This window comes from Planococcus citri, chromosome 2, assembly GCF_950023065.1.
Source record: "Planococcus citri chromosome 2, ihPlaCitr1.1, whole genome shotgun sequence".
Lineage (NCBI taxonomy): Eukaryota > Metazoa > Arthropoda > Insecta > Hemiptera > Pseudococcidae > Planococcus > Planococcus citri.
This window is the reverse complement of record NC_088678.1, coordinates 36,457,285-36,481,759: the sequence shown is the minus strand read 5'-3', so window position 1 is coordinate 36,481,759 and position 24,475 is coordinate 36,457,285. Positions and strand designations below refer to the sequence as shown.

At 36.0% G+C, this 24,475-nt stretch overlaps 1 protein-coding gene across 12 annotated transcripts in view; it reads left to right on the top strand.

The window, feature by feature from the left end:
• LOC135835594 (MAM domain-containing glycosylphosphatidylinositol anchor protein 1-like) overlaps positions 1-24,475 on the top strand; it is a 378,701-nt gene that overhangs the window by 78,003 nt on the left and 276,223 nt on the right. For 11 of the 12 annotated variants that reach the window (XM_065349940.1, XM_065349939.1, XM_065349937.1 and 8 more), the window contains one exon: positions 22,428-22,560. The exons of the other annotated variant lie outside the window; for it this stretch is intronic. In XM_065349940.1, the coding sequence (XP_065206012.1) occupies positions 22,428-22,560 (133 nt within the window). The remainder of the gene's footprint in view (positions 1-22,427; positions 22,561-24,475) is intronic. 12 annotated transcript variants of the gene reach the window in all.

Genomic DNA, 24,475 nt, shown 5'->3' with positions numbered 1-24,475 from the left:
TTCAACCACTGATTTTTCCTCTTATTTATGTTTTAATCCATCTTCGCGTTTTTTAGACGCAAGTCTGAGTGATGTCATCATATCATTGCTTATTTCAAGGTTTTCTAATTTGAAATCAATAATTTTCATATAAATCATAAATTCGACGTTGACCCATCTACGAGTCTTGTAATGCACTAATTTGTTCTAACAGCATAACAAAACTGTTGAATAACGCTTAGAACGAAAAAAAATGAATGATTTTAAAAAAATGTTTCCTTTTGGGGGTCCGTATCTCCCTTTCAAAGACATCTGCGAATCTGAAATTTTTGGCCGGAAGTCTGTCCAGAATTAACGTACAGAAACTTGTACCAATTCGTCACCACAGATACTTACATCCCATCAGTCCTAAAACCATAACTACGTACTTAAAAATTGCACAATTAGGAAAAACCACTCACTTGAATAATTACTTGAAAGCAGCTCTTACCTTCGTTTCTAAGTAGTGAGAGTCTGGTGCTGTACTCAAAAACATGTAAACTTCCTCATTAGACAGAACTTTGGATTTTTTTGGCTGATAACCTTCACTGTATCTCTTCAAGAGTTGTAACACTGCGCTATAAATATATCAAGTCTGACTTCTAAGAGCTTGGAAAAAAATCAATTGATCATCAAAAATTATGTCAAACTTTCAAAATGACTTTCTGATATTCGGTCAGACTTTTCTGTTCATTTGAAATTCTACATAATATGTAAATACCTAACGCATTGAATCAACTTGCAAAAAAAAAATCTATGATTTGAAACTTTTCTGGAAAAGAAAACTTCATCACAATTTTTCTGATGGGCTATCAACTCCACGCGAAGATTGCTAATGAATTCCGTTGAAATCTCGACTTTTCATTTTTCAAATTTTCATTTTCACTGATTTTCAGAAAATTTTATTTTCATTGTGGATTACACTCAAACAGAATTCATTCTATTCAAATCAAGAAATGAAATACAACGTTCGGTGTGTCTAAATACAAAAGTTGAAGCTTCGAACGCGATTGATGAACCTCTTTAGAAAACAATCAATGTATGCACTATGCACATATGTATTGATGTTACCTGTATGCAAATTGGTAATCAAAAAGCAAAAACGCTTTAGCAATCAGTGATTATCTGATGGTGTATTTGATCATTTTCTTTTGTTGATTAGTAGGGCGTAGTTTTTAAAGCAAGGAGCCATCGGTGCTGATCGACGTTTTTGTTAGTTTCTCCCCGTGTTGTATGAGAATCGGAGCTTACAGAGAGTGAGCTAGCTGGATTAGTCAGAATTCGAGGAATAGCTGAGGAGTGTAAGAATGAGTAAGTAGGACAGTATGACGTGAGTGTAAGTGGGAGTTTAGAATGGAGGATTAGAGTGAGTTGATACATATGTGACGACCTATGTACTCAGACAGTTGTATTGTGGACTTATGATTGAATACATTGTTTCAAACCAGATACGGACCATTATTTCATGCCACACCCTGTAAAACTGAATTATTATTCAGCATTTCTATACTGAAGATATTCAGATTAATTTGTATGGACTTTTTCCCCGGAATTCTATGATGATAAGGGTTACAATGAACCCTGTGAGTTGTTTTAAAACATTTTTCGAATTTTGATAGATCCTTCTAAAAAAAAAACCATGGCCAAAATGACTTCAATAAGACGAACGAAAAATTTCGAATTTTCTGGTGAACGTTTGACCTTCTCTCCCAGACTCCCAGTGCTCGAGCTCCAAGATTTGAAAATTTGAAAAATTTACATGGTTCGAAAACAAAATTTTGATTTTTTTCCAGTTCATCCAGTATTTATTTTAAAAGAAAAAAACTGATATTTTGAGAACTCCTACATTTGTCAAAAATGAACTTTGAGTTTTTCTAATGGTCGGCAAGCGATCATATGCAAGTACTCGAGATTTCAAAAGACTACCTGAACTGAAAAAAAAAAGTTTTCAAAAAAATCGAAACAATACCTACTTGAAATTTTTCAAAATTTTGGAAACGTTGAACTCGAGCCGCTGCGCAGAGTCACAGTTGACCAAAAAAATTGAAATTTTTCGTATGTCTTAGGTATTGAGGCCATTTGGCCTTGACTTTTTGCTAGGGTCTATCAAAATTCAAAAAAAGGCATAAACCGATCCACATTAATAAACACAATTGCAGGAAGCTTTTCACAGAAAAAGTTGGTTTTTTGCTGTAAATTTTTTTATCTCTCGATTGTTTATTTGTGTTTTTATTATTAATAAATAAATTTTGACTTCCGTTTACTAAATTTCAGCTTAACTGCTCGATCGAAGTTGATGAACTGTAAGAGTTCCCTTATTGGGTTTTTGAGGCGTCTAATACTCCTCCACATTTTGAATTTTTTTGCCCCCGAAAATAAAGAGATTCAGTAATTCAAAAGTTAGGTATTCGTTGTTTCCTTGAAGAAAATTTTCTTCATAGTGAAATAAAAACGCTCGTTCGATTACTTCAGGATACGAGCTTAAGAAATTACTGAAACTTCTTTACCATATTTATCGAGCAGCAGGAGATTGATTTTCACTGGATGGTGATCTTTCATCAGAGGAAGATGACTCGTATTTTGTAAGAAATATAGGTAATTTCATTTTTTGCATAAGTACACAAATTTACTACGCAACACTGGTTCAAGAAAATCCAAAATTTCACGTTGTCTTGGAAAATGAAATGAAAATACATACTGGGAACCCTGCTAAACGAGAAGTTTTCTCGTGTGCATGATTGAATATGTGGAGAAATTAACCAGGCGTAGGCGTTACTTGCTTACAATACACCTGTTATAATCTTGTAAAAAAGTATAAGCCAAAAAACCACCTCAGTAAAGAAAAAAAAATTATCGACTTTCCTACGCGTTCAATTCTTCCCACATCATCAGTTTTCTTCGCTTGCTACCTGCTCCTGGCGCAGAAACCGTACCCCAAGATGAAAAAAACTGCCATGTTTTTATTTGATCACTACATCTGCTAAATTCTTGGGCTACAAGGTGTTGCGTTATGGTTAACTTTCACGAGGTGTGGGTAGAAAGTTTCCCCCGTTTTCACTTTCTTTTTCCTATCCGTATGGAGCGTTGAAGATTGTTAGCAAAACTGTTTAATTAAATTAAATATAAAAGAATACATTAAGTTGCGTATTTTATTCGAGTCGAACGTGATACGAATGGAAATCTGCGACAGCATCATCATTGATGGTATTTATATCATATACGCGTTTCCTGTTCTCATACCACATAGCCCCACTCACCCTCTTTGCAGCTTTTCAACATTCGCATCAAACTGTGTGTTCCACATAACAAAAGAGTTTTTCTCGAGGCACGCTCAAACGACCGACGGCAATTTCAAATGCAATTGTTTAAACGCAACTTAACATGTTGGTGCTGTTTTTTTTTTCATACAAATTTAACGCGTCACTTCCTCCTTGGTACGTTTTATGTCGTCGTCTCTCGTCGTCGTCGTGTTCCCACTTACCTACATTATTTAATTCGCAGTCGACGACGTCGTCGTCGTGGGTCCTCGAATGACGATGCAAAAAAAAAAGGTCCGCTCGATTTTACTTTTTTTTGTGTATTTTCTACGCCATCGCCACACACATGAACAGCTCAGCAGGGGAAAAAATCCGGAATTATTTTGACGATTAAATGTTGTTTTTTCGCCTCTCCTTCGTCTCGTATCTGGAAAAACCTTTATCCGCAGGTAGTGAAATTTTTTAAACTTTTCCAAAGGTTAATACGTTGGTATAGCTCTGTGTACATGTTTGCTATAATAACAACAACAAACTGCCTACCAGAATATTTGGCCGATGTTGTTCGAATACCTTCCTACTACCTACCGATAAAACGACGGACGGAAATAGCGTTGTAAAGGCAGCTTTGCTGTACCTTGCTTTGTCTTTCCCCGCACCGCACTCGCCGTGTAAGCTCGAGTTAAAAAAATAATACACACCAGGCCGACACAAATCTACTTAGGCCATTTTTATGTAAAAGCGAAAACTAATTGATTTATTGTTTCGTGTACGCGGGTATATATTTTTTTTCACCCATTTGTACAAAACGGATACCGTATTAGTAGGTCGGTCAAAGGTCATTAATTGTGGGGAAAAAACCTCCAGCACGCCAAGGTATTATCCTTCGACGCGGTCGGCATCGAAAAAAAAACACCTCTCTACACATCCTTTTACCAATGCGCTCTGCGAAACCGAACAATAAATGAATTACCGCCTGCCTAATACATATCAATACGTATAATGAAACCGATATTTTCCGCAACAATCGCGCCTTCGAATGTACAGTATACGGCGAACCGAGTGATGAGAGAAGCTGGCAGGGAGAGGTAGACGCGAAAACCCTCGCAATGGATTTCTATTCAGATTGTTTTTCATCTCTCGGACCGAGATTTTAACTCCGGAACAGCTTTTACTTGTAATATCCGCTGCGTTATGCGCGCCAACCAAACTCAACCTGCCCTATCTCATCTCTCTTTTCGTTTTCAGATCGCTCTCATCTTTCGAAATCGAACCAAACCGACATGTTTTGAAATGTCTGGGCTTTTACGCCAGACTATTGTAATGAAATTGATGCATGCAGTCGTATAAACATGTATATTTGATACATGCACGTGGTATTTCAAGTATTATTTCGCTCTCATCTTTTCAATTTACTTCATTCTTTGATTTGCTGTTTGTATTTGTAACGGAAAGTAACGCCATTTTTCTAACTGGTGGTGCGAAAATGCTTCTTTTCCGTCCTCATTGATCGCTCGAGGGTAGAAGTTCGCGTTTTCGATCTTCGATCGGGAAATGGCATATTTCTATGATTTTTGATCTCGTTCCGAATAAATTTCCCGATTGACCATTTATCTAAATCTTCAACGTTGGATTTCATTTTCTCACTTCCATTCGAGGGTGCTCTAAATCATCAGTTCAGTTGACGATGGACCCTTTTATTTTCACTGTGAATTACTCAACTTGGTCTAGCCATAGATACTGTCAGTACCTTTAAACGCTTGTAATACAAGAACAAAATTTTAAAAACATAAAAGTGATCATATATGTGTTTGGAAAGTAGATGAAAAAAGATGAAATTTGACTGTACTTCGCTTGGTTGAGGTGCTCAACAAAACGGAAGTGGCACATAAAACAACAGAAGACACCCATGTACGCAAAAGTCCGAAAAAAGGGCCGTAAATTTTTTTTTGAAATTTTTTAATGTGCATCAATTTTTTTTTACTAAAATAGTAATTTGATGATCATGTAGCACAAAATTATTATTTTGGTGAAAAAAATTGATGCACCTATAAAAATTTCTAAACCAAAAAAAATGGGTTAATTTTTTTCGACTTTTGGCATACGTGGGTGCTATTTTATTTGCCTTTCCCGTTCTGCTAAACTTCTTTCCCTGCCATAATGTTGCAGCAAAGTACAGTCAAATTGCAGTTTTTTTTCATTTACTTTTCGAATATTTATAATCACTTTTACGTTTTTAAAATTTGATTTTGTGTTGACATGCATTCAAAGTTGATGACAGTATTTATGGCTAGATTGTGTAATTTTGTGAAGGTGAAAATTCAAAAAATAATTTTAAAATACTTTGTACAATGAGCAACATCACACTTCCAGAACCATTAAATTCTGAAAGGAGGATAACATTACAAAAAGTGAAAGTTTACTTACAAGTCAACAACCTAATCGCTATGATATTTGAACGTACAATTGAGGATGCGTCATTGGGCTTTTAAACTCTTCATATAGAAAAAAAATAGATCGGAAATTATTGAGATTCTTGATCCGACCGTGTGTGCCAAAAAGCTCACAAGTTTTGAAATTCTTGGACACGAGCTGGGGTTGAGGTCGCTCGCAGTTCCGGGGAGCATAGCTCCTTTGTAAAACATACGATCGCAATTTCTCTAAGAAGAGGATTCGATTCAATTCTTTCTTTGGATATAAGAGAAATAATTCAAAATTACTAATTTGAGAATATGAATTCAAATGAAGAATTGAAAAAGATCATGAATTACTTACTCGTATATTTCATCAACTTGAATATTTTGAAAATCGAAATTTTGGGTTTCTGTAGAATTTCGTGATATGAAGGCGTAGTAAAAAAATAACTTCTTTTACTTTCAAATAACAGCGAAATGTTCATATGGCATGAACATGAACTTCATATAAAAATAGGAACCCCCCTCCCCTCCTCGGATTTTGTAAAAATGACGTTATAAAATTTAATTTAGAGAGGAAAAAATATAATTTTTTGAAATCGCTGAAAAATTATGCTTATTTTGAAGGAGAAGAATTTCTTACTCAAGGAAAAATGGGGTATATTCTAAGTGAACGAAAGTGTAAAATATCTGAACGTTGTTACTGTTAGAAATGTCGTTCCAACACAATTATTTCTTCTAAATTTCTAAAGTCATACTTATCCCACAAATGAATGTTCAAAGCACTCAAGCTCCTACTCACGTAGGTGAAATTTCCTTATAGTGTCAATCTAGTGGTTTAGACGCTCTAGCTCCGCGAAAAATGAATGAAATGTTACGAATTTTACGCCACTGTTGAAAATTTTTATAGCCATTCAAAAAGTTGGTTTTGACAAGTGTTTACGATTGCCAATAATTTCAAGTAAAAGTTCTGAGAACTGCACTGTTTTTTACAACAGCAATAAAACGACATAAATTTCGAAAGAATAAAAAATGGAAAATCTCCCTCCCCCAATTGTCAACGACGAATCGCTCGTCAAGAATTTGCCTTCACCGTACCCCCGGCAATACATATGTGTACATAAACGTACGGTACATTCGCTTACTGGACTACGAAGCCAAATTAATTTCCGGGATGCCCGGAGCACTTGTGTAATTTTATAACGTTCGAATAACATCAGGTATAAAGTAATATAGGCAATGTAGCATTTCTGTGCAGAGATTGGGTTGGGAGGTTAATTTTTTAGTCGAGGCTACTACATGCATTTACACGTATCCGAAAAGTGGTCCCCTGCGATGGAACGCGCGTTACTATATGTATATACGCAATAAAGACGAAGCGTAAATAAACGAAAATAAACCGTACATAAATAACCACCCCCTATTGAAATGCCAGACAGAAGTATACGAAAATAAGGAGGGTTTGTGTATACAGGGTAGTATATGTGGAGTGAGCTCGGAGGCGTGTGTAAGTATATACATAGCGAAATCATAGCTACAACGACCTTTAAAACTACCATGGCCATGAATCAACCCTTCCACTCCGGAGATCTCGTTGATATCAATCTTTTCTGCAAAAATTTACTCTCTCTGTGTATAGCGTTGAAATGCTGCAAATGGACGTAGCTCTATTTAAGGCGAAGCAACAATATGGGAAAAACATCTCTCATCTCGTAGTTTACTACATTGTAGAATGATATAGCTTTGCCGAGAGTACGGCTAGGCTATGGCAAGATGAGGGTTAAACGTCGCTTGCCGCCTTTGTCGAGGTTAATGAACCGATACATACGATGTTGCTGAAAGATGTCTTGCTGAGAGCGCCTCGATATTCGGACGATTTTCTCTCTGTTCTGTTTGAACGCTCGAAGGGACGTTTTGGCGCGTTAATATTTGGTATTAATTTCACTTTCGCTTGTCTGTCGTTTATGCACGAAAATGTCTCGTACAAGGACAAAATGCGCTGGGGAGTGGGTTGACAAAAAAATAACAGGCGGTGACTGTCATTTTGGAGAAATTTTCCAAAAATTCTTAGCGTTTGTTGGTTGACGAGTGAGATGAACTTTGGGGAATTTTTAGAATTCTTCAAATTTGATGATTTTTTTTTTTGCTAGAGCCATTCGGAAGAATTGATGATTTTTTTCGTGTAATGAAGTGAAACGATTACATTATTTTATCGCCGGTGCAAACCAATGAGCAAAAGGGAAAAACTCTCTTGCAATCAGTGATTAGGTAATGGCTGCAAGAAACTACATATATTCCTTCACCGAAATGTCCTTGGTCATAATCCTTGATCTGGTCGTTGACATCGTGTTATTACTTTTCTGTATTCTGGACTGAACTCAGAGGCGGATTCAAGGGAAGTTTGGAGGGACCCTAAGGTAGGTTGTCTCTGACTTTTTTTTGGAAAATTGGAGAAAGGATCCAATTAAAAGTTGTTAGGAGACCTCAAAAGACTGCAGTGAAAATTTTGCGTCCCTGACTTGTCATCTTTCTTCCATCAGGGTTTGAAATTTTAAAAATTACTTACATTAGAAATGAAAAAAATTGAAATCGAAAAAATGTATTTTTTTGTAACGATTGCTCATTGTAACCCCTTAGAAGTGCGAATACCGTTTTCGGAATTTTTTCAATTTTTGAGGTTATTTTGCACAGCTTTTGAATATTATGTACTTACGTGAAGTCATGAAGAACCCATGGAAAAGTGAAAAAATAATCTAAACTGGTTTTCTTTTTTCTAATGGGATGCAATGTGATCAATTATCACCAAAAAATATTTTTTCTTCCAAAAAAAACTTTTTGTTTCATTTTCAGTGTACCTAAATTTTAAAATTTCGAACCCCAGTAGAAAAGTGACGGTTCAAGTCAGGGGTTCAAAATTTTTCCTACCGTCTTTTTGGGGTTCTTTATAACTTTTCGTCGAATTCCTCCTTTAATTATTTTCCAAGAAATAGTCAAAAACGATCCATCCTACTCACCTCAGTATATCCTCCCTCTTACAATTTGAAAATTCTGGTCCTTGGAAAAAATGACCAATTCATCCCAAAATTGTTTTTTCAAAAGCTCTCAGTTTAGCTTAGCTTTGCTCCTGGAAAATATTTGTCCAATTTTGAGTAGAAAAAAATCGCTACTACAAAGAGAGTGGAATCAGCAGGGTAGTTCAATTCCATTTCAATGTGCAGTCGATGTACTTATCGACAAACCAGTGATTTGATTTATTATTCTGAAGAGTTCAAGTCTCTCCCTCTTCATCCAAAAAAGAGTTCAAAAAAAACTGATACGAAAAAAAAAATGACGAAAATACATCACGTACGTCGATTATGCGGTTTCAAACAATAGCTATTTCGATTCCGGTAATATTTTTCGCGTTAATACGGTCCGAAATGGTATAAAATGTCGAAATCGCCTCATAAAAAGGTCGTAGCTTTTGTTTTGGCGCGTGAGAGAACATACTCACTCTCCGCATATGGAATTTATTATCTCGACGTGCGAGTTTTTTTTCCACACGTATCTACCCAAGTTTCTCTTCGTGATTTGTCGAGAAAGATTCTGAAAATCTTGTGAGATCTTTTCGCGTGTTAAGCTCTCGTTTCCGTACAAGGATTCAAAAACCCATGTAGCGTAAAAAGTGAAAAAAAAAAATCGTCTGAAAAAAATGGTATGCAGAAATTTACACGTAGCAGTGAATATACGAGTATGTAAAAGCTTACGATGTTTTTTTTTTTTTTTGTAATGCTCCATCATCGTGTACTAGGTACTATATATCGTCGTGTTGTCGCGTCGCAAACCTTCCATTTTTTTTTGTACCCCTTATAAAAATAGTCACCACATATGTACCTACAAAGCGAAAGATATTACAACACAAATAAACCAACGTTGTTGTATCGTTGCGATCCCGGAATTCCAACACCAGTGCCATTGAAAATTGTTATTGACAGGCTGAGTGTGGTATAACAGAATGTAACAGTTACCCAGATGAATGGTTGTGTACGTAACGTATAGGATTCCATTCCGATATGGGTATTATTCCATCGTAGAGTGCACCATTTACCCCCTGCGTATGACCTACTCGACACCGACACTCGTACAAAAGTACAGAAAAAGCATACCGAGGGAGGAGAAAGAACGCAGACGCGAACGGAGCAACGATGAAAAATATAATAATTTCGATGTTTATTTTAAAACTCCACGCGACCAAAAGCTTTAGAGGTGTTCGGGTATTTTAACGCGTTTTTACGAGCGAAAAAAAATAATGTCGATGACAACAACACTTTACGTATGATATATTATTACAAATTCGACCTTTTTTCCCCGTCTACGTTATACCCTAAAGGTGCGACAGAGATGGCGTATACGCTGCAAAAAAAATAGGGGAACGAAGACTCGTAAAGTGGAAAATAATAATTACTGTAGCGTCGGTTGAAAAATAATTGCGGTGTGGTATAAAAAAAAAAAAAAAATAGAAAAAAACTTGCTAATTTTCCGGTAAAAGGTTTAGCGACTTGGCTGACATTTTAGGGCGTGTACCCGTCAGAAGCTGAACATTGTTAAAAGATGAGCAACGGTAATCTAGGTCTGTATCGCGCGCAAATGTATAAATACGTCAATGGCAATACTCGTCGCGGACGTGAAAAAGTATTTTTTAAATGTGCCTTTGCGCCTTAATCATACCGCATCACTCCCCCACCCCACACCACCCACGCTTTTCTTCGTTGTGTTCTTTTTACTGGTAGGTAGTAGTGAATGACAATCGATAACATTTTTCGGAATCTGGGTACGAGTATCTGCAAAAAGATTTGCTTGTATGAGTACAGTTTTATTGTATTCAAAATATATGGACTGGCGAGGTTCGGAGTGAATGGATTGGAGACTGAGCAGAATAAGATGAACAAATATTAGAAATATTTTCATACGAACAAACAATATGTTGCGAGAAATTGTCTGTTTGTATTGGTACTTCGCGATTTGCTGAAGTTCAATATGCATGTTTATTTATTTTTTTGTACGAAATGAAAATAAGAGTTGTACTGTAGGGTGTCTCGAAAGGATACGTATTCTTAGATTCAGACTATTTTTTTCAGAGGAAGTTTCTATGTACGAGAACCTTTCTTGGAAAAATTTCACCTTTTCAGTTCATGCCAGAATAGATTTTGAGTAATTGGAGCTCGAAAATAAAATCAAAGAAAACGTTGGAAGTGACACCTTCTATTTGAAAGAAATCAAACAAGCATGGGGTACCTAGATGAAAAGAACATGTCCAAACCTCCGAAACTGAAATTTTTGTTTTTGAAAATTTTTTAAAAATTGGAAAATTTTAAAACGCCAGATTCGGAATATCCATACTTTTTTTTATTTCTTTACGTGTTCGCCATTTAATTTGATACATTTTAGTCTTTGAATTGATTTTGAAATTTCGACCTCGTTGAGCTTCCGTCCAGATTTCTAAAGCACGATTTTACACTTCATTTTCCGTTTCAAAGAAAAAAAAAGGGCCAGGAATTTTGAGTCAAAATTATGACAGGAGTCGAGATATAGGTGCATTTTGCCACACAAGAAACAAAAAGGCCATCCATGCAGTACAAACTAAATTCCTCTCCAACTGTGAAGTTTGGAAAACAACGAGTGTAAAGGAGATTATGGTCTCCGTTTTTTTGGCTCAGAAAGGTCCAATTTTGATCGATTTTCTGCTCCAAGGTGAAACGATTGATAACGGCAGATATCAAGAAAGACTCACCGAGCTCAGAAAAACACTGAAAGACTGCCATCCAACCAGGGAAATTTCTGAAAGGCCTCCATATAGCGCTAATAATTCTCCAGAATTTTAATCAGAGCTATCAAGGTATATTCAAACTAATGGTAATTTGATTCTTTTCGTATTGATTTTTTTTCTAATCTGAAATAAATTTCAATTTCATATAAATTTGATAATTATTTTTCTATTAAAGAAGTGATGAATGAATTTTTAATGGAATACATGGTAACGAGCTGGAGAGAAAGTAATATTATTGATACTGAAAATTTTGGATATTTCATTGCAATGATCAAAATAATAAACCAAATTGTACTGGTTTCTATTTTTAATGTTTTCTGGATGGCAAAACAGCTTCGCAGAAACTGGTTCGATAACCGAGTTCTGTAGGGTCTTACTCTCTCGCTTTCATCTGCATCTATCATCAGTACCTACATGACCAAGGCTCTAATACTGATGCTCTACGTGAAATGTGATAATTATTAAACCCAACTTTGAACAGATTTATTTTTTAAAATTTTATTTCTAATGAGATGAATTACACATACTTTATCAAGTGTAGCAGTATTGCTGTTGCGTGCTTGCATTTTCTTGTGACACCTCCAATGCACGCGCAATGGCTAGACTCTAGTGTATTGGTTTCCTCGGATGTTTTAATACTTAATGTCGTACACTGCCAAGCCATCGCCACAAAAAGATGCGAGACTTGCTCGAAGAACATAATTTTCGTCATCATTCAGTTGTATTACAACTCCATCGTCGCTTTCCAAACTCTTCAGCTCCTGTAGAAATGGCCGGAGGATCTGCTTGTGACTAACTTCTCTACAAATACGATAGCTCTGACAGCTACCTCTGTACCTAAAATACTTACGATCTCTACTTTGAGAATATATTAATTTGGACTCTTTTTGCTTGCCTTATGGCATTCAATCTGCTTTTATTTTCATCTTCAGGATTTCGTTCAACATTGACAGTAAGGAAACCAACCACTCCTTCCTATTTCCAACATATTCAACACATTTAATAAAATTCAATAACAATACTAATTATAACTAGCTTTCATTTTGAAGAACAATGCGAGTCAAACCAATTGAAGTTAATGATATCAAAATTCATAATTAAACACTATTGTCTTATCAGTGGGTGTTTTCAACAAGACTCCTTGTATTCGTTTTCATATTTCAAAAATATGTTCATCTGAGAGGAGGCCGCTCAATCATTCTAACCACTCTGTTGATTTGAGTGATCAAATACTATTGTTTTTCTCTATGGTATGTTTGACTACTGAAATTGGCAATTTTTATGAAAACTTACAAGTTGAAACTTACTGAAAATTCCATGTGAATTAACTGAGATCAATGCAGAGAAATATTATTTCCAACTCTCAAGGATTTCATTTTCTCACTTCTATACGAGAGAGCTCTAAATTTTCAGTTGGGATGACACTGAAGCCTTTCATTTTCAATGTGAAATTAAACGCTTGTATTACAAAAACAAATAATTTTCAAAACCTAAAAGTGATTATTTATTCGAAAAGTGTGGATGAAACAAGCTGAAATTTGTCCGATGTATGGTAGGTACTTTGCTTCAACATTCTTGTCAATGAGTTCAACAAAACGAAATGGCACATACTCGTAAAACAACAAAAGCCCCATGTACGCAAAAGTCCGAAAAAAGGGCTGTAAATTTTTTTTTGAAATTTTTTCATGAGCATAAATTTTTTTACTAAAATAGTAATTTGACGATCCCGTAGCACAAAATTATTATTTTGGTGAAAAAAAATTAACGCATCTATGAAAATTTCAAAACAAAAAAGTGGTTAATTTTTTTCGACTTTTGGCGTACGTGGGTGCTATTTTATTTGCCTTTCCCGTTTTGTTGAACTTCTTTCCCTGCCATAATGTTGCTGCAAAGTGCAGTCAAATTGCAGTTTTTTTTCATCTACTTTTCGAATATTTACGTATTATCATTTTTACGTTTTTAAAATTTGTTTTTTGTGTTTACGTGCATTCAAAGTTAATGACAGTATTTATGGCTAGACTGTGTAATTTTGTGAAGGTGTAAATTCAAAGAATAATTTTATTTCTCTAAGAAAAGGATTCGACTCAATTCTTTCTTTAGAAATAGAAAAAATCATTCAAAATTACCAATTTAAAAATATGAATTTAAATGAGGAATTGAAAAAAATCATGATTTATTTACTCGTACAAATGAGAGAAATACATTATGTATTATAACAAAATCAGGAGCTTCGTGTGTCATCGATAAACACAATAAAGATGTTAAAACTGATGATGTGCTTGCATCGGTTCTCTATACAATGCCTTCGAAACTGGCATCTCATCAACTTGAATATTTTAAAAATCTGAAACCGGTACCTATAAGAACAATAAGTACATAACATCAGCTCAAGCACCTCATTTTGAATCTATTCACAATATAAGCTGAGAGATCATAATTCTAAAAACTGACTTCACGCCTAAATTGGCGTAAAAAAGTAACCTTAAACACATTTAGTTAATTTATACTTAGTACCTTACGTTTTAGAACCGTTCATCGGCCAAAATTGGCGCAGATAAATTGACCAAAGCTGAGATCGCAATAAGCACCTCATCGATAACAGGTACTCGTATCATATCCAAGGCAATAAAATCGGAAAGTGCTTTAAAATTTTTCAAACGCTGATTAATACGTTCAATATAAACGCGAGCAGCACCAATCGACTTATTTTCTTCACACTGTGCATCTGGTAATTGGTCCATCTGATGATTTCAGAATGGAGGGTGTATTATTTTTATATTTTTAGTTTTGCATACTGCATCCACCCGAAATCATTTTTCCACCATCACCGCATCATTTTCTTCCATCAAATTGACGATGCCGGAATACGTTAAGATGAAGTTGTCGGAAGCTTTCCCGCCAAAAACTTCACTCAGAAATGAATTATCGAAGTTTTTTTTCTTCATTGCACTAGTATTTTGTATAAAGAGATGCAATTACTCGTGCCTCTGAATGATGAATTGCCTCGCGTTTGCAATATTCAAGTGCATGTTTACGACGTGTATGTATACATACTCATACACCTAAATAATTAATTACGGGGAGAAATAGTTGGCAGCATACCTACTACCTACCACCTACATGTGGAAGTTTTTAATTTAGCTTCGCGTACGTAAACATAGCGAATTCGAATAAGCGTCTACGTACTGAGTACAGACAAGATGAAGAACGGTGCTGAGCTATCAGAATATGCGATAATTTATCGAAATTATAAGACGTAAATTAGTGGAAGGGAAACCTAACGTCGTCGTCGGAAAACAATACGCTGGATAAGAGTAAATGCGGATACCGATGCTGGCGGAAAAATGTGCTTTACACGAAAGGAGAGGAAACTCTTATTCATTGTAGTATGTATTAGCCTTACACACCGTTCATACTTGTACCAATGCTAAGTACATACAAAAGGTGTAGGTAGAGGTACACATGTGTATATGGCAATGTATACGTGTTTGCGCAGATAAAAGAGCTAAAATGAAAAATACCCCTCTATTGCAGTTTATTAAACAGCGAAATTGTGTACATAGCTTAATACATAAACGTGTAAGAAAACATTGATCCCCCGTATGCTTATTTTCTCTTTACGTAGTATTTTTTCCCTCCTTTAAACACTTAGCTTATTATACTCGTTTGAAAATATTTTTTCATTAACAAAGAGAACAACAACAACGTTTTTCTCGAGAATTTTTCCCTCTTTTTTTTCCATATAGGTGTACTCGTATTTGTACATGTCGGGAGTTTAATTCTAAAATAACGAGTATTTTTATTCGTTATTTATTATGCACACGTAGTTTATGCAAAGGTAGCGAAGCAGCGGGGCGGAGGGAGATGCTGGTGCGCGTACATTGCGCGTGAAAAATAAAGGATCCGCTGTTTTTCTATAGAGAAAAAGGTAAATAGTGCATCGTGCGAGTTGACGTGGTTTTTTTCAGGAGGGGGGGGGGAGTTGAAAGGAAATTATTGCTTGAGAATGAGGAATGTTTTGGAGAAAACTTGATAATGTTCTGTTGGAAGTGGTAGGAAGGGGTGAAAGTCCCAAGAGTGTACATATGTGTTTTCTTTTTTCTTCGAATTGGGATACTTGATTTGAGGTACTTCGTGTATAAATTTATATCGCCTGTCGATGCTGTCCAGGATTGGTCATTTGAAGGTCAACTTTGTTTGAACGATTTGCGAATGGAACGAAAAAATACTGGTTTACTTACTCACAAATGTAGAAACACTACTCTGATAAAGATCGTGAAATCCCGTATAGCGTAGCCATACATTTCATTAGTCGGCATATTTTGAAACTGACTTACTTAGATAGTTTACTGAATACAGAATATCCGGCCTAGTCATCATAGCTAGAAAATTCAATCTACCCATCATGCAGTTCCCTCTAATACCGTCATTGAATTTTGACGGAAATTGGTGAGGAAATTTACTTTTGGATGAGAGACTATCTAGAAAAATTTTGAGCCTTCGAGCCCTACAGGGGGCTGAGCCAGAGCTCCTCAAAGTAGGGTCACTTTAAAAAAAAAAAAACCATGGTTTTTGCCATTTTTGAGTTCGGTCACTTGTGCTGAATTTCGGTCACTCCAACCTTCAAAATTGCTTTTCGGATTTCTGAATCTTCCCTACTCTTTGACATTGAAATTCACTGCCACTTTTAATCCTCTACAAGCTACTTCAAAGATTGGTGGTTCGTAAATTTCGATTTTTTATCTATTTTACAGCGCTGTTCTACCATTAAAAATTCTGTTCTGAAAAAAATTAACGCTAGAAAGGAAGTTTTAAGGATCGAAAGATGCCATGATTAGAAATTGAAATATGTAATTGCGATCTGCCAATCTTCAAGTCGCTTGTAGCTTGCACTAGATTTGGTACTGAATTTCAAAGTCAGTGGCTCGAGAAGGTTTAGGAACGCAGATCACGTCTTTTTAGGAAGGATGAGCGAATTTCTGCGCCAGATTACAGTAGGTACTTACTCATGAATGACGAAAACCCACATTTTTCTTGTTTTCTTTTATTTGAAAATGACCTTAACTCTCGAGGACCCCTGGCTCCGCCTCTTTTAAGGCTGGGAAACTCACAGTTTTATGGGTAATCTTCCACTCATAGTAAACTTCCTCACTAATCTTCCTAAAAATCCAGGGAATGTTTTAATTTGACTTTGCTCCAATATGTACTTGGGGTGACTCAAAGGTGACCATAAATCAATTAGGTTGACCTTGAGATCACACAAAGATGCGTTAGTCACTCTTCACCACATCTTTTTTTTCTCTTTTTCTTTATTTTCTTTTGTTGAAATTGATATAGCTTAGCTTCAAGACCAATTAACGATTTGAAGCCAGAGTAGGTATTTTTTTTTCAGAATATTCTGCCTAACTTTTTCTACACAAACCTACCTGTTAAATCAGTTAACAAGATCGTCAGGAATAAATATCCGTACTTACTTACTTGAGGGGCTTACTTTTTTTAGTTAACTTAGTGGAGAGAATCAAACAGCATGCTTTTTTGCCATCCGCATTTGAAATTTTCAAATAATGCCATTTTGTCAGCTTTTAAATGCACATTATTTTCCTCTACAAAAAAAAAATACAGAGACCTCCACTTTGCGCCATTTATTATCGTTTGACGGTCTCTACACACACAAAAATATTGAAAAAAAAATGGATGAAGCATCGTCTAATTTTTGTGCCATTTGACGTGGAATTGCTCATATTCTATTGTTGGAGAACTATCCATTCTACTTTCTTAATTTTGACCTTTGTTGCACTGAGTGGACTGTGGAGGCAGTATTTCGTAGAATCAAGGTCATGCATTACCTCAGCTGGAGTAATTTTACTCTCAAAAAACTCATAAAGAATTACAATGAAACAGTCCTTGAATATATGAAAGGGAAAGGAATAATTCTTAATAACTATTTCATACGGAACATGAGTTCTCCAAAAACTGACCATGTTTCTGAAAATAACAGTGTATAGTACATATCAAGGTTATACGGAGGAGAAAGTGGAAGGATTTTTTTTCGAAACATTGTTTTATATCGTACCCTTTTTCCCGCCATTTTTAATTAATTGTCAGGGTTTGGTAAAAGGGACGAAGTGGAACATACGCGAGGTGTATCGGCGACACAATTTCAATGTGGCGAAAAGTTTAAAAGCTCGGGCTAGTTTTCCTTATAGTACTATTTTTTATCCAACCTGGAGGGCGCGTGCGAGGTGGTAGGAGAGATGGTTCGAGTTACGAAAGAGTTTTTCAAAAATAAAAGATTACATTACCGGACGATACAATAAGCGTTGGTCGTTTCCCTGCGCTTCCTCGCTTTACCTTACCCGCTCAGCCGGTGTTGTCGTTGGTACACCATATGGCGAGAATTTTTATTTTTTGAAAACTTTTTCGCGTTGCAATTAAACGCGGCCCGTGCCGTGTTTCGTTTTGCGTCCCGCAAATTGTACGCTATCATTTTTCGGTACAAGGCGCCCGTAATAGTGGTCGTTGGCCGATGTTGAGGCGACATTTTGTGAATTCGGCTTAGGGGCTCTGGGCCGGGGTGTATTTTGGAGATGCAAGGTGTATATTGATATGAAAGTGAAAGATGTGCTCGATGGTTACGTTGTCGTTTTCTGTGTGGAGAGGTGATTTTTGTCGATCCTATGTTGCGTCAGAATACCGAAGACAGCGTTTTCATTGGATGTTGGTGGAGCTTCATATTGCTCAAATTGAGTATTGAGGGATATTTTAGTGACTTTTTTGATGACAGTGGAACATTTACCACCAGCCAGCTTAAATTCAGCACTAGCAGGAATTTCGCTTTCTGAAAGAGCGATGTCACACGTACATTGGAATGAACTGAAGATATTTTAAAATGGACTTTCAATTTTTTTGCGAATTGAGTTCTTGAATTATTCATAAACAGTATAAATTAATCATTATTGATAAACTAGTCACTCTCACCAAATCAATTACAGTGATTTCAAGCCAGTCTGAAGTTGCTTGAAAGTTGGTGATTAAAGTTATTCCCCAACTCTTCTCCCCCTCCTCTCCCCTTCCGAGGCAGAGACACATAAGAATTTTTTGAGCGAATTAATTCAACCTGCTCGATCTAAAAATTGAAGATCTTACATAGCGCAAAAATTGTTTACGAGGAAGGTTTCCCAATAACCAACTGAGAAATCTTTGAACCGGACAAAACGCAGTCATGAAACTGCGAATTTCTTCCGCCATTTTATCGTGAAAACTTTGTATACGTGTCAGGGTTGTTCGTAAATTACCGCTCTGAAAATGTGATAAAGTTGAGAGGCGGCAATCCAGATAATATGTATTATGAACTGAAAGTGTAATCAAGAAACAAAATTTTTAAATAGGAAATATCCTTACTTGCTTCGTATCACTTGGTGTACTTTTTGTGGCAGTTCCTTCGGGTGCCATAATCTGAAGATAAGAAATTCGATAGCTTAAATATAGAAATTAACCTGTTATGTCAACATCATAGAAATAAAATAATCATACATTCTTAGCATAGCGTATTATCTTTATCACATGGCCCCGGATACATATTCCAATGTCTGTCGAGTCGTTACTGAATTCATGTACACTAGTTAACATGAATGGCTCCATTTGACAAACCTACCCAAAATTGCATGGTCAAGTACTGAAGTGTATTATTCGATTGTTGGTAAATTTTTAAAAACCCAATTTGAGCCAAAAACCTAGGGATGGTATCGAATTTCACCAAATTGACATAAAAAGCCAAAATTTGATGAGTAGCTTATTTTTGATCGCCCAAATCGGTCCATTAGAAACGGTCTTGAATCGTTTTGTTTTTCACAAATCTTATCTAATGAAGTTGGAAGCCTAAATGTGCGTCTTTTACTCCACAATTTCAACATGGTGAGCCAACTGGAGATGATTATAAGCCTTTGTGGAGCCTCCAGTAACTTTTCGTGAATTCCAGTTTTTGAAAAAAGAAAACTTAAAATCTGTCCTATTCAGCTTCAGCTATCGTAAGCGCAGTTAGCGCTTGTTGGTAGCCTACTTGATCGATTACACGTCATTTTTCAAAAATCGGTAAGTGCCAGTTCAGATAGGATGCATTTCTCCAGCAATTTCGTAATTTTTCACAAGCTGAAATATTCAGAAGGCTTCTGGAGGCTCGAGAGAGGCTAGAAGTATGTTCAGTTCGCTCGGCATGTCGAAACTAAGGAATATCTAAAGTGAAGTTTAGCGTTTCGACGTCTCCGGTTAGATTTTGTGGAAATTACCTTGACCTATTGGAAGCTCCAGAACTGCTCAAAACGATTCAAAACCGTTTTTAATTGATGAGGGAGGACTGTGGAAATAGGTTAGGTACATTACCAAGTTTCTGCTTTCCAGCTCAATTTTGTAAAATTTTGATTTTTTTCCATTTTTGGTCCAATGGTGTGGTTTTTAAAGACTCCCCAAAAATTTAAAAATACACTTCAGACGTTTTTTTTGTCCCTTATTCGGACCCGAAATGACGATTGATCTGGGAAAAAATTGTAATTTTTTCAGTTTTAAGTAACTAATCCTTAGACTAAGTTTATTGTGATTTGGCTATAGATTGTGTTTCACTGAAATTCCGAAAGAATATGATTTTTTTCCAAAAGGTCCTCAACTTGAAAAAAAAATTGTTTGAATCCCTTTTTGTGATTTTTGTATTGTTTGAAAAAAAAAATCATCGAGGTGTCAGCTTTGATATGCTCATTATTTCAATGAATTCTGTGGATTCGAGTTGCTACGTATATCTTAGGGCACTGCCAACAACGTGCTGAGTCACTTTGTTGGTTTCTTGAGTTTCAAACGACATGCAATGAAACCACTTGGTGAGCTATTGAGATCTCTTCTGACGATAAAAATAGAACTTTTATCGAAACCAGTATTGACGAAAAGAGCCAAAAATTTGCATTTTCGTTATTTAGGGAGAAAAAGTGCTACTTTTGCTCCCGCTTTTGATTTTTGGAAGTGAATACTGGCGTTTTTCTCCCTCATAACGAAAAATATATTATTCAACCAGGGAGTAAGAGTGATTTTCGACGAATTCTGAGGTTTATTGCTCGAGCGAAGCGAGGGAAATAATTCAAAATCGTCGAAAATCACTTTTACCTACTCCCTAGTTGAATAAAATATGTACTATTCTGCATCTGGTACAAGTTGTACTTCAAAAAATTGAAGGCTCTTGGGCGATCGGAGTGATTTTTTTCATTTCAATGCTTTCTAAGAGAAAAATCGTCTGCGGTATTTGAGCTTTCTGAAACTTGAATTCATAATTTTCAACCCACTGTGCAGTCCAATAACAGATTTTGAGATTTTTGTGTATTTTTTGATGACTTTTTCCTTGTAATTTGTTAATACGTATTCTTCTTTTGGCGTGCGGTCTAGTGCTTTACTTTTCTTTATATGTACAATTGAAGGAGAGTCGAATCTATGAATCATTTTTTCATGTTGAGTAAATGTACCTACGTACTATTCTCTTTATCAGAGCAAAGAGATGCAAATTTATAAACAGACATAGCATGTCTGAACTCAGATGATCGGATTATTATATCTGCGAGTATAAGATTTACTGCATTGTAGATGCTGAGGCAGAAGACGTGGAAAAAGGATGCGGAGTAATGCAACAAGTACTTAGCAGTTTTAGCGAGGATTAGATTTAGTAGGTACTTCATCCGTATAGGCCGATTCGAAGAGGAATTAGATTCGTTAATGAGGGAGAACGTTGGAGAGATTTCGAGTGGTACATGCATTTTACTGGTAGATATAAGAAAAACTGAACGGGCGACGTAGAAGCGACAGGTTGAACGAGGATGGAGGGAATTTTATGAATATTCATCCCACACTTATCATAACTATAGAGAGACTGTATCAGACGCAGGATGCCAGCAACTCAGCTAGGATATGTAGAAGGCATAGAAGGACGTGAGCAGCGTTAACGACGACGATGTAGCATGGCGAATGATATTCGATAACGATATATTTTGTTTCGTCCTATTTCCACTTATATTCTTTCCAGCGGCGGGTATCTTTGCCTTGTATACCTAAAACCACCATAATGTGCGGAAATTTATTCGCGTACAATTGCGAGGATATTGCAAGTTTTCATTTAAATTTATAATATTCCGTTTAAAAGAATGTTTAATCAGAATACTATAGGACGTGGTGCCGCGCTGCACTCTGCTCCTTGTTTTACGAAAATATAAAATCGTAAATTCAACTCGGTGAAACAGTTGTTTTCAAACTGTTTATTCAAATTCTCGGTGTTTTCGTAGTAGAATTTTTTTTCTACTCGGGGTTTTTTATTTTTTCTCCCCACTTTTACCCTATCGTGTATCCGTACCTGGAGAGAGCGAGAAGACGCTGGGGAGAAAAAGCGAATAATTAAAAGTTACCAATTTAGACTGACAATGAGGGTTTCATTGAGCATAAATTTTTCGATATAATTAAAAAGCTAAACTGTACACAATCTTTCCATTTACTTTGGATTTCTCTTTCTATCTTTCTCTTTCCCTGGGGATATTTAACCGAAGCTGCATGATGAAGCGAGGCGAACCGAACCGAACCAGGATTTTTATGAATTATTGGTGGCCGTCGCCGATAGCGGAATAGGCAAAGGGTGGTTTTTTTTTCCGTTACGTTATTGATTTTGATTTAGAGAGTTTTTCTTCGTCTACTTCTTGTAATAATAGTTGAAGTATTATTCGATGCTGTAGTTCATAAGAATGGTTCGACGTTAATTTTAATCCGGAATCTGAAACAGCCGGGTCATTTATCAAACGAGTTTCGTATAGTAATAAGAATTATTGTGGATGGAGGAAAAGAGCGAGGCTACGCAGAAGGTAGCCCACTGTTTAACGCTTGTTAAATACGAGGGTGTTTTCCATTTTTCTGTTATAGTTCCTGTGACCGATGTTTCCGGTATTATATGGAAGAAAGCTTCGTTACCTTGTGATATTACGCCGAATGAAAAAGACGACGTTGTGTTTATGGTCTTATGGTTCAAGAATGCCGAAACAGAACCAATTTATAGGTAAGGTTTAGTGTACTTTTTGATGTTGCATCAGGTAACTGAATCTCGATAAGATAACGTTATAATTTTGTTCAACTCTATTGAACTTCGATGAACACATATTTACGTATGTAGAAAGTTGAGTATCAAGTTTTTATTATTGGCGAATCGTCCGATTCAGCTTTGAAGAAGTTCCACAATTCAAGGAAAAATTGTAATCGATGTCAATTTTTTCGCAAGAGAGGTCATTTCTGAAAATATGCAACTTTTTAAACATTTTACCTCGTATAGCTCCACGAAGGAAATGACATCCCCAAAAAATAAAATGCTTCAAATTTACATGCGTGATGTTTTTTGAAACTTTTGATGTTTAGCCTCTTTTATGATGTTGAAAATGTGAGAGCAGAAACTTCCCACAGTGGCTGGCTGAGAAACGCAGCGTTGTGTTTCCCTATTAGATCAAAACAACCTACTCTAGAATGTATGTATAAATGAATATAGTCCTTCTTGGATAATAGATTTCTAACAAGGAAAGCTCTTAAGATGTACATCTTTGATTTAGACAGGACCGCAATTTTTGGGAAGAACCATGCTCTAAATTCCCCATAAGCAAAATTTCACTTTCCTAAATTGACTTTTAGATTTTTTGACAAATTTTTGAAAATCCGAAATTTACTATTTCCCGTGATGTATGTTATTCCTCTTTTTTTCAAGTATGTTAGAATGATGAAAATTGGTCTCAAAGCTATCAACTACTCAAACCGTATTTCACCATCTCGGGTCATCCTGAAGCCCCTATGCAGCATGATTTTCGGTTTCTCTAAAGTTTTTGAATATTTCAGAATGTATGTAGAAATTTATTTGGGCAGATGAAAATCAAGTTGTAGCTTATCGGCGACGTGCTGAACGAGTTTATCCATGTTTGGGCTTAGTTCAGGCAGACACCTCGAGAGGTTTTTTTGACCAGCATTTTTTTATTGTTCGTTGAGCTCAATGTGGATAAACTTATATCAAACAGGTTGGGAAAACTACAACTCGATTTTTAGCTGCCCTAATTAACTTCAATGCGTTCTGGAGAAATCGAAAATCGCGTTGGAGACTCCAGGACAGCTCAAAGTGGTAAAATTTTGAAAGGAAGGTGATATTATAGTTACAGGATTAATCTTCATCATTTTATGTATTTATTGGAGGAAAAGGTAAAATTTTTGTGAAAGCATAAATCGCCGAAATGGTAAATGTTGAATTTTTAAACATAATGGTCAAAAATTAGAATATACAGGGCTGACGAAATTTTGCTCGGGAAGGCTTCAGATCGTATCATTTTCAGAAATCGAGGTCTCGTTAAGATCTTGGAGGTGGGCACCTCGAATGGTTCCTTTGTGAGTATACTGATGATTATCTTTTTACAACCAGGTTTTCAGTCCTGATAGAAATTATTAAATTTTGAAAAGTGAAGGAAAAAAATAAAGAGATTTTTTTTCTACTGTACATTGGTAGCCACTAAAAAGATATGGGAAGAATTCACGTTGAAAGACTCCTGTGCTTAAGTTAATGTGTTATCGCATGGAAGTCGAACTTTCAAACTTTCAAAATTCTGCTGGTTCCAATGAACTCGATGGCCAAAAATCTCTGATTCAACTCTTAGAAGGAGGCCTCCCACATAATAGTTGTGCAGATCCAACCGTGGTAAGATTCGTTGGCCACGACCCCGACATTTCAAAAAAAAAAAAAAAAATGTACATCGAAAAAAGAGGTAAGGCCAATTCATACCTATCCAGAAATTAAAAACTGGAATTTGAAGATAAATTGAAAAACAACTACAATACATATTAGGTACTTACGTATAAGTAAAAAGCAAAAACCTTCTTGCTGTCAGTGGTAATGCGTAGGTATCGAGTAGATATCTCTATCTTTCCATTTTTTATAATGATTCGAT